Source organism: Astatotilapia calliptera, chromosome 9, assembly GCF_964374335.1.
Source record: "Astatotilapia calliptera chromosome 9, fAstCal68.1, whole genome shotgun sequence".
In the NCBI taxonomy this organism is placed as follows: Eukaryota; Metazoa; Chordata; class Actinopteri; order Cichliformes; family Cichlidae; genus Astatotilapia; species Astatotilapia calliptera.
The window spans coordinates 18,117,129-18,127,864 of NC_137430.1; the positions used below are offsets into that span (position 1 = coordinate 18,117,129).

The 10,736-nt window shown below is 42.2% G+C and overlaps 1 protein-coding gene across 2 annotated transcripts; it reads left to right on the top strand.

The window, feature by feature from the left end:
* The first annotated feature begins 1,577 nt into the window (after positions 1 to 1,577).
* prdm14 (PR domain containing 14) lies at positions 1,578 to 7,102 on the top strand. 2 transcript variants are annotated; one of them, XM_026179490.2, is made up of 9 exons: positions 1,578 to 1,718; positions 2,518 to 3,203; positions 3,473 to 3,526; positions 3,637 to 3,797; positions 3,886 to 4,156; positions 4,239 to 4,441; positions 4,771 to 4,872; positions 5,733 to 5,952; positions 6,322 to 7,102. In XM_026179490.2, the coding sequence occupies exons 2-9, from the start codon at positions 2,570 to 2,572 to the stop codon at positions 6,480 to 6,482; spliced, it is 1,806 nt and encodes a 601-aa protein (XP_026035275.1). In that variant the 5' UTR covers positions 1,578 to 1,718; positions 2,518 to 2,569; the 3' UTR covers positions 6,483 to 7,102. The 2 variants fall into 2 exon arrangements, with proteins under 2 accessions (XP_026035275.1, XP_080162112.1); XM_080305986.1 differs by having other exon boundaries at positions 1,584 to 1,718; positions 2,521 to 3,203.
* The last annotated feature ends 3,634 nt before the right edge of the window (positions 7,103 to 10,736 follow it).

The window sequence follows — 10,736 nt, forward strand, 5'->3', positions numbered from 1 at the left end:
AGATTTTAAAAAGACTTAAAGCCATGTTGGTAGCAGTGCATTTTTTTTCTTTTTAGCACTTATAATGAGGACAGGAGCAAATAAATGATTTTTGCCCCTCACAGATATCCAGGCTTTGGACCCATGAATCAAAAATATTTTTTTCCTCTGTAACTTATGGTTTTGAAGAACTTTAAATGCCCTTTTGTATTGTCTGCCAATTTCTTAGAGCTAAGATGCAACCTTGAAATGCTAAAAACCCTAGCATAATGCCTTAGATTTTGTCCGTTCTTGTACATTACACCGCTGTCTGTATAAATTTGTATAATGACTTGTGTACAATATTGAATGGGTGCATCATTGTTCAACTCTTCTCAGCTGCTGGGAACTTGGTCACGGTTCTCCTTTGCTCTCTGTTCCGTGTTGGGTCATCTCCTCGCCCTCCGCTCACTGTTTGTATGGACAAAGGTGATGATACATAGGGATACCGAAGCAATATGTAATATACTCTATGGACTTTCTGAAGAAAGCTTACTGTTGTGTTTTACCCCCCTCCTCCCGAGATATTTTTTTCTGCATTGTTCACGAGTCACACTGTATACCCGCATCGATCATTGTACCCCTAGTGTGTGAGCGTTTTATGCAAAGTTAGATATACAAGAGAAGTTAAAACCACAGTTATGCAAGTTGTGAACTAATATGGCTTCGCTGATGCTATTTGCCTTGTAAATAAAGAATTCTGTTATTGCATTATTTAATCGAGCGACTCTTATTTCATTTCCCAGCGCACGAAGATTAGTGTTCAGGTTTTGTTTTTCTAACTGAAACATAAAAAAGTTATTAGCTGGCTACTTAGTGACATCTTTATTTAGTTTTTCATAAACATAACAAAGTTGAACAAATATATTTCAGTATATGATAAGCTATTGTAAATGTTATATAATTGGTAGACTTTTTTTTATTAATATAAAAGATCGCAAGTCATCGAATCGCCAAAAGTTTCGAATGAAATATTTCATTCGCCAGTAAAAACTGAGCTTTTTAAATGGTTTTATGAAGCTGTAGGCCTCTTATGTTTGTTTTATTTTTCCAAAAAAACACAAGAAGCTCCGCTGATCTAGAGCACAAGAAAATTGCCTGTTTAAAATTAGCAATAAAAACATTTTATAAAAAAGCAAACAACTTTACATTTGCACTTTACTGAAGTATTGATGGGGATTGGGTTAAGTTTTTTTTCTGTATACAATAAAGGTCGGAGCAGTGATCTAATAAATGCCTGGTCATTTCCCCGCTATTTTTTTTTTTAAATCTCTTCTTTATTTCTAGCGTCTAAGTGTGAAGCACGATAATCCACTCCACGCCTCGTGAGCAAATTGAAATCTTAGGCTCGTTCTCATAATCGGCCTCACTGTGGCAAAGAGAGCCGACTCCGAAGTGCAAAGAACACGGGGGTGGGTTGGCCCTGAGAAAATCTATTCCTATGGGGTGGGTGGCATTGAAATGCATGAGGTTGAGCTGACTCCTGGCCAATAGGAGTAAGGAGATAGCTGTATACAGCATAGGTGCCCTCAGATGACCACAGAGCAGCACATCCTCTCTTAAGTTTCGGCTGCTCCCGGCAGAATCTGAACGTTTGTCTGCAGTGTTTGATTTTACAGCACGGGAGGTTGATCAAACTCTGGCCTGTGGGCATGACGGACACATCGCCCGCGTGAAGCTCCTCTAATTGTTTTCAGAAGGTAAGCTTCTTTATTAAAGTTCACAAAATGTTTGTAGCGGTCCGCTTTAATTTCAGTCATCATTTCACATGATTCATATTTGTTTGTACCTTTTAAAAAGTAATTTTAAAGCCCCCCCAGCGGGCATTACGCACTCCTATCGCGACCCTATTTCCCTTCATACAGCGGGCTGATTGTAAAAGTCATTAAAAGCTTCATTAATGTTGACCTCTGCTCTGGCCAGCGGTTCTTTAATTAGTGTCATGACCCTGATTTGTCTCTCTATTTACTGGCTGACTGGTAAACTGTTCCTAAAAAGCACACCATCATGCAGTGGGGTCATCTGAAAAGCCTCTGATGAACATTTGATGTGTGGCTTGTGTGTGACCCTTCAGCTGGAAATAATGCAAAATCGGCTGTCCGAGTTCACTGCGGATTGCTTTCCCCCTTTATGTGCGCAGTATTTTCATCTGTCGCCGACAGTTTCATTGCTTTTCATTTTAAAAGAAAAACACTGCGAACCTGTTGTAGATTTCAATTTCTTAGCCATAATCATCTGCAGTTTGTATCAGTTCCACATTTAACCAGAGGGTTGCCAAGCTTCTTAACACCTTTGGAAAAATCTTAAAATATTTGGAAGAAATGCTCATAACTGGAGAGCGAAGTAAAGTCTTACGTTCATTAAAATAATCAGTTCTGGTGGGTTCGGCCTCTTTTGATGTCCTGTTTCCTTTTTTAGATTTCTTACATTAAACTTTTATGACTACACCCCCTCCCCTCTACCCACGCTCCCACTTGCTTCTATCTCTCTTCCCCACAGAAGGCTACATCATCTTCTCCATTTGACCCTTTGCCTCACCTCCTGTGCTGTCATGTCGGTGTCCCTGTCCAGCATCCCTGTAATGCTGAAGGAGAAGAGCTATCCAGCCGGCATGCTGAAGGGCAGTCCTGCCCGCGGCTTCTACCCAGCTCCTCTCCCCGGCCCTCATCACTATGTGGACTTCTTCCCGCGTACGCACAACCTTCTCCACCCGCTCAAGTCCCTCGGTCGTCTGGTGTCGGACGCTCAGGCTTCCCTGCCGCTCAGCCTGCACGGCGGGGCCACTCCCTTTCTCGGCCAGGCCGGCCACAACGCCTCGGTCCTCCACGAACACATGTTGAGCGCCTCCAGCATCCCGTATCTGAGCCAGATGTTGCCCGGACACCCACTCTACTCCAAACCGGAGGAGCTGGCTGCTGTGGTGACCGAACACGCCGCCGGTCCGCTGTCTTCAGACTTCAGCAGCCCGTCCAGTGAACGGTCTTCTTCTGCTCCTACATCCGCCAACACACCGCCCAAGGAGAGCTTCCTTCGGCTCCGGAGCACGGACCATTCCACAGAGAAAAAGGGCGCATCGTACAACTTCAGTGAGGACGACTTGTTCACGGTGCTCTACGGATACTCCGGCAGCCAGGAGCGTAGCGTGGGTCACGCCATATCAGGAGTGGCCCTGCCGGAAAACTCAAGTGAGAATTCAGATTACGGACTATGGATTAAAATGACTGGCGTTTCATTTTGTTTGGTGTGCGATAATAAAAACTGCCCTTGATTTCACGCTATCCCCCAAACATAAATGTTTCCCTGTCACTACTATTATAGCCGAATATAACACATCGATCAGAATCTTTGTAATGCAGTTAAAGATGAAACACTACTCAAATACTCCCGCTCAAATAGTAACGATAAACCTTTTTTATCTCCCTATTTTGTTCACATTTGTTTGTTTTCTCTTTAGTTTCTGACTCACACATTTTCCCACTGGACAAAGAAACTCTTGAACTTCCAGAGGGTAAGAAGCCACCATTTTTATCTATTTATTTATTTGAATCACCTTTACGTGTGTCCTTGATTGCATGATAGAGTAATGAAATCTGAGACCGCTTTGGCTCTGTGCTGCAGGGTTAACCATTCTCCAGGCATCCTGGGGAAACGCTTCGAGCTGTGGTGTTTTTGCGGATAAACGCAGTATTCCTAAAGGCGCCCGTTTTGGACCTTTCCAAGGAAAACTAGTCAACACAAGCGAAATTAAAATATACGACGATAACACCTTGATGTGGGAGGTAGGGTGGTGAATTGTCTCCTCACAGTACTGGTCTTTATCTAGATTTTTTTTGTCGATACTTCTAATACTTCTAACACACCCTGCAGGTGTTTGAGAACGGCCGCCTCAGTCACTTTGTGGACGGAAGAGGGGGATCTGGTAACTGGATGTCTCTGGTGAAGTGCGCTCGCTTTCCCGAGGAGCAGAACCTGGTTGCCGTGCAGGTCCAGGGCCAGATATTTTACGAGGCCTGCAAGGAGATCACGCCAGGCCAGGAGCTTTTGGTGTGGTACGGAGACTGCTACATCCAGTTCCTCGGGATCCCCCTCACACTGAAAGACCCTAGAGAGGACAGCAACGCGGTGCCTCCCTCTGAAGGTCAGGATTTAATCTTCTTCAGTTTTTTTAATCATCATACATATATTTAGTGTTTTTGTAAAAAAAAAAAGTTTTTCCCCAGATTCAAGCGAAGGCTTCAAGTGTGACAGATGTGGGAAGGTTTTTGCGTACAAATACTACAGAGACAAACACCTGAAATACACCCGCTGCGTGGATCAGGGGGACAGGAAGTTTCCGTGTCACCTCTGCAACAGATCTTTCGAGAAGAGGGACAGATTACGGATCCACATCCTCCACGTCCACGAGAAACACAGACCTCACAAGGTACAACATCCCTGCATCCGTCTTGCTTTTGTGAGGGATTTCCACACAAACCTCCCTTTACATGGTTGTGGTCTGTGAAAAGTTTTAGATGGTGCTGAAAGAACAGCTCCTACACTGCGTCACAGGGACCTTCAGATTTTTATTGGACGTAAAAAAAAAAAAATAATAATAACATTTATATGAGACTTGCATTTTGTTTTGTTTCTGAAAAACGAAAACAACTCCGAAATGTATTTAAACCCATTCACAAAATGAGGTTAGGTTCTTTTTAGCTTTATTTTGAGCTTAATGCATTCGAGTGACACTTTGTGTATGTGAATTTGCTGCAGTGCTCGGTTTGTGGGAAAAGCTTCTCCCAGTCCTCCAGTCTCAACAAACACATGCGCGTGCACTCGGGTGAACGTCCGTACAAGTGTGTCTACTGCAATAAGGTAAGAAGCTTTTTTTGTATTCTTTCTAAAGATGCGTTTGGCTTGACAAAGACGAGACCGTTTGACAATTGGCTCGATGCTGAAGAAAAATAGGAATAAATCCTGGAATTCGACTTAATTGCTGGTGCCAGAATAGTTTGAATACGCCATGGGTGTGCTGCCAAAAATAAATATATACAAAAAAAAATAAAATGAAAATCTTAGAAACATAAATTGTTTTACCAGCAATAACGACACTGTCCTCTGAGAGGTTTTTCCCAACCTGCTTCTATTAGACCTGCAGGCTTTCTACTCGTTCCTCTTTAAACCATTTCGGGTTTCCTCCTGTTACGGTGCATTTGGCACGCGCCTCTCCTTATTGTTCCTCGCGGAGGGCACGCTCTGCATAGACACTTACATGCTAATTATCGCCAGATGTACACCCACCCCTTTGTCTGCCAAGATTATACTTTTATTTTATGGCCCTGGAATGAGCAGAAGTTTTTTTTGTTCTCGATATCCTTCCCTTTTTATGCGGACTGTGGACGTTTTGTTCAAGCTGTTCCCCTTTCTCCTTTATTTCGACTATTTTAGCAATGTGGCACGAGCCCAAAGGTTTTTGCCGCCTTTGAGCACTAGGCTGCCCCTAAAAATGCCACAAAAACAGGGGGAAAAAATCCTTTAACAAAAGTGTTCACGAAATGTTAAGGAGCATTAAAAAAAAATCAAAAATCAAAACTTTTTCTGAAAAATATTTTTTGGCTCCTGTGAAAAAGGTAACTGTTAGCTTATAAAAAAAAATAAACAACGTTTATCTTGCCTTTAACTTGACAACTGAAATTGCGCTTATTTACCCAGTGTTTTAAACTCCACTCTCCCAGGCCTTCACTGCCTCCAGCATTCTGCGCACACACATCCGACAGCACTCCGGTGAGAGGCCCTTCAAGTGCAAGCACTGCGGGAAGGCCTTCGCCTCCCACGCCGCCCACGACAGCCACGTCCGTCGGACGCACGCCAGAGACAAGCCGTATCCATGCGAGCTGTGCGGAGTGTCTTTCCAAGAAGAGCAGGAGCTTAAATACCACATGAAAAGCCACAAAAGTAAGCGCTCGATTTAAAATACCCGCATGGGAAGTGTTTTAGGCTAACAGCATGGCATCAGGTGTTTATTTTATGGGTTCAGACGTTTTTATGGGTGCTGTCTAAAGCTTCATTACAGTAGAGCAATTGAAGCAATCGAATATTAAGAGGAATAGAAGTTCAGTACTATTATTATTATTATTATTATTATTAATAATAATATTCCATAATAAAATTAACCTAAGACAGTTGAAATATTAATTAGCTTTGCTACAGACTGCTGTCATTGGCAATGCCCTTAAAAAAAAAACTACTGCAAACTGCCAAACTAAAATGTTGCATACTTTTTTTTTTAAACTACATATTTTCTGGTATTTTTCTTCCCCGCAGAAAGGCAAATCTTGGACAGCACCATTCTCCCGTCTTCTCCGGAGAGAGGATTGCAGGAGGAGTCCCTGTTTCCGCTGAAGGACCATCAGAAGAATAGCGGACAAAACTTTCCTTACAGCGGCTTAACAGTTTTAAATCCAGAATATCGGCCCTGGAACTAGACTCCACTTTCTTCTGTAAACATGACTGATCCTGTGATATATTCTAGATGATTTGAGACAGCACAAACACAGCGAAGAATCTTTACGCAGTGTTTGTGGTGAGACTGTGAAACATGAAGGTAAATTTGTTGTACAGGCCTATTTAAATAGGTAGATAATAACTGGATAATTTGAGCTGCTGGGCAACTGTGTCCGCGTCTGTTTATATATGAACATGTTGTGTATTGTCATATGGCTTAAAGCTTCTCTACTATTGTTGTGCGGGACAGTTTTGATGCATTGTAATGCCTATTATTGTTATTATTATTATTATTATTATTTCCTTGCGTCATCTACCGCTTCAAAAGCAAACCTATTTTATCGCTGTAGATTTGAGTCGATTTGTGTATAAATGTACCCCCCCCCCCCCCTCCTAATTTATAATGTATGATAATGTTTTTTACTGTAATGTTAAGCTTCCAGAAAGCAACTACAAGAGTCGTCGTTTGTTCACTTTGAGCGTCCACTTTTTCATGGTTAACCTAAAAAACAAAAATCAGCGCATGCAACAAGAGTGTTTTTGCTCTTGTTTATTTCCGAATGTAGAAAATGTATTTCTAAAACGAATAAAATAAATTAACATTGCCCACACTGTGCACTCTGGCTTGTTAATAGTCTTAAAGGGTTTTTTTTGTTTTTGTTTTTTATGTTTTCATGATGAATAAAACCTTTAAACAGTTGTTATTTACCATTACAACCAAGAAGCAAGAGTTTTATTTTATGTAAATTAACATAACTGCATCTCAACATGCCTAATGCAATCTCCATTCCCAATTCCAGACATGCATCCATCCAGTCAGGCACATGTCACTCCATATGCATTTACAGTCTGCCGAGCTTTTTTTTTTTTAAGCCACGTGATGAATTGGATGCGTCATGCTCACAGTAAAAATGAACAAGCCCCACAGGACCAAATGAATGACAATGAAATGAAGCAGTAAGGGTCATTTCTCCACACACAAAGGTAGTCGCCATGACTGACATCTGCCCTCATGCTGGCACAAACTGTCCCACATGTGTTCCCCTGAGATCGGATAGATAGAGAAAAGTGTGTGTGTGTGTCTGTGTCTGTGTCTTAGGGTTAATTTAAGGAAAGCCCCAATTGGTAGTGTGGTGGTGGCAACAGCATGAGGTCTGACAGATGACACAGTGTCCAGTCTTTGTCTCTGTGCTCTGTTATGTCACCTTTAACCTCTTGGCTGCCATCCTTCAAACTGTTTGGAGGAGTAATATCAATCACACTGCAAAGGTAGGTTCAAGTAGAACGTAGAAGAGGAAAACTATGAAGCAAGACACTGAAGAAAGTGAGCGAAAACACATCACGAAGCACAACATTTTACAAGTGCCAGTAAAACAAATTAGACATTCAAAGTTGCCATCAGCTCAGAGCAATTAAAGACTGAAAATTAGACTTCCTCCTGGGTTGTCTGCAGAGATAAGAGCAGTAAAGAGATTAGCAATCACTCCAGCCTCTCTGTTTATTTTCTATAATGGATGGACAGCAGTCGTCAGGGTCAGGGGTCACCTCCTTACTCAGTGTTTAACAGCCTCCCTCTCTCTTCAAATAGCCAAAATATGGATGCTTGAGCAAGTCTAGATCAACCTTCAATGGACTAGCCCCTCCCACGTATACAACCCCTCAAGCCACCATGAATGGGCCCACTGTGAAAAGACAAGATACTCCCCTTTGTGGTCTTCCAGGAGCAAAAGGGGTGGAGGAGAAGGACGGGACAAGAAACAAAGACAAAAAGAAAGACAGAAGGAGAAAAGCGAGAATGAGCTGCCAGAGCTGAAATACTGAGATTGTTAGCATGCTGTGCTAAAAGACTGGTTTTACTAGCGCCTCTGTGATTGGCTGATTTAGAACTCAGCGCTAAAGCGTGGAAGAATTTTTATTTAGGTTGTTTATGTGGATTGATTTCACACTTAACCTCCTGGCAAGCTAACAGGGCCCTCTAAAGGGCAATTCATCGGCTTCATCTCTGTATTAATGTGATATTAATGATTGGAGGAGTGGAGTTTTTATGGCAGTTAATTCCCTCTGAGGTTGAAGCAATAGAGCATAACATTCCACAAAGCAGTTTCAATACTTTGATACTCTGTAACACTCAAATGCGACCCGTAAGAGTGCAACATTCAGTGGTATGATTCAAATATTGAGCTAATCATGCATTTACACTCATGATTAGCTCTTCTCTTCTCTTCTCTCATACAGAGCTGAGTAGTCAAATGCTCTGATGTATTATCTTCTATTGATTGCCTAATAGCTGTCAGTGTGTATGTGTGTTTGTGTGTGCTGTAGTCTGATGTCGAGGCTAGCCCTTGCTCCAGACAGGCCTCAGATCTTCAGCTGAGTGGACTCTTAAAATACAACCACAGCAGCTCTGCGTCCATCTGTGCCTGAGCCTGCGTCAAACCACACAGCAACTCACTGATGAAAAAGATACATGAGAACTTTAAAACATGTTTCTTCTTGTTCTTTACAAATGGTCAAAGTTTCGTTTTGATTGCTACTGCCCCCTTCATCCAGCGTTTACCTGATTGTCTTTTGCATTTCGGTCAAAATATGCAATTTATGCACAAAATATACACAAAAGAAAAAGCTGACAAGGGTGACTTCCTGTACCACCTCTTGCCTGAACTCTCTTAGCCAATATACAGTTCAGTTTTATTTCTATAGAGCTAAATCACATGTCACAGGTTCAAGGGGCTTTATATTGTAAGGTAAAGACACTGCAATAATACAGAGAAAACCCCAACATTCTGACGACCCCCTCATGAGCAAGCACTTGGTGAGAGTGGGAAGGAAAAACTCCCTTTTAACAGAAAGAAACATCTACACCAGTCAGGGAGGGGCAGCCATCTGCCAGATTATTAATCGAGATAAATAATTGAATGTAACCTCTGACGACTAGTATTTCACGAGTGAGATGTGATCCATTGTTCATCATGGTTCTCACTTTAGACAGAGTTCTCCTCTTTGTCACCGTAGCGGCTCTGTGGTGTAGCGTTTTGACCATTTGATTAACTAACAAAAGATCCCTGGTTCAGTCCTGGGAGAAAGCTCAAACCCAGAGGGATTCGTGTCAGGGAGGGTGTCTGGTGTAAAAACTCAGCCAAACCAAGCATGTACAGCTTCCTGCTGTGGAGACCCCTGTGAATAAGGGAGCAGCTGAAAGTAGGTTCTTTATCACCATGTCCAGAGAGTCCGAAGAAGAATCAGAGGAAAGATTCTGGTCCTCTCTCAGTGATTTGTTTATTTCTCAATCATCTGTTGTTTCACTTGTACTTCGAATGACTGTAATGCATCTTTCATTTAATTTAATTTTAATTAATTTTATTAGTTTCATGTTGTTCAATTGCATGTAGGCACTGACTCTGCAGTTGTTTTTGATTTTTGCATGTGTTAATTCAGTCTTTTAAATCTACTTTGTTGCATTTTTAATCCCAGCTTTCTGACATTTAGTTCATCCTTTCAGAGAAGGTATTCTCTGTGTGACCCTTTCTTTCAAAGAAATATTAGACTTAAGTCATTTTAGTTTGAAAAGACCTACTGAGCTATGCCACCCCCTCCTGTTCCCTCAGCTGAGAGATGAAGCTGATCAGCTTGTGTCCTGCCATTCATGCCTCGGGTTGAAGATGTTTTCTTCGGCCAGTGATTTCCACTGGGACAGTGGACAGTAGAGGAGTAAGACATACAGAGAGGATCAGCATCCTGCATGCTGCTGGCTGGATGAAAGCAGATCAAACACTGTCTGCAAAGCCCCTCCATATTGCTCCTGAGAGTGTGTATCCTCTAGGTGGGATTGGTGTGTAGGGTGGGCAGATGGCCTTATCCTTCCCTGTGGGGGCTGGTGTGAGGTTCCACTGTGGTCCCATGGGGCAACATATTTGCTGACACACACTCTTACAAACACACACCTCACATAACCCCCAGCAACTCACAAAGCAACCTATGAGAATCTACTGTATACATTATATCTGAGTCTTCTGGTACCTATCTATCAATCCATCTATTTATATCCACCCATCCTGTTTGAACTATTTAACCCCTGATGGATTGCAGGGCTTCTCTTTCGAGTCAATTCATATGCAACTAAGCCGAAAGCAGTGATTCTTCTTGTAGGCTGACATGTGGCATTGTCATTCGGGATGTTAGAAAGTGTTATAGAGTTCTCCTCCCCATGCGTTGCGCTTTACAAAAGTTTTTCTCTG

What these genes read in the sequence shown, in the direction of transcription:
- prdm14 (XM_026179490.2), top strand. Translation starts at nt 2,570, where the DNA reads ATGTCGGTGTCCCTGTCCAGCATCCCTGTAATGCTGAAGGAGAAGAGC. An exon ending in AACTCTTGAACTTCCAGAGG is followed by an intron (nt 3,527 to 3,636) that starts GTAAGAAGCCAC and finishes TCTGTGCTGCAG; the next exon opens with GGTTAACCATTCTCCAGGCA. An exon ending in ATAACACCTTGATGTGGGAG is followed by an intron (nt 3,798 to 3,885) that starts GTAGGGTGGTGA and finishes CACACCCTGCAG; the next exon opens with GTGTTTGAGAACGGCCGCCT.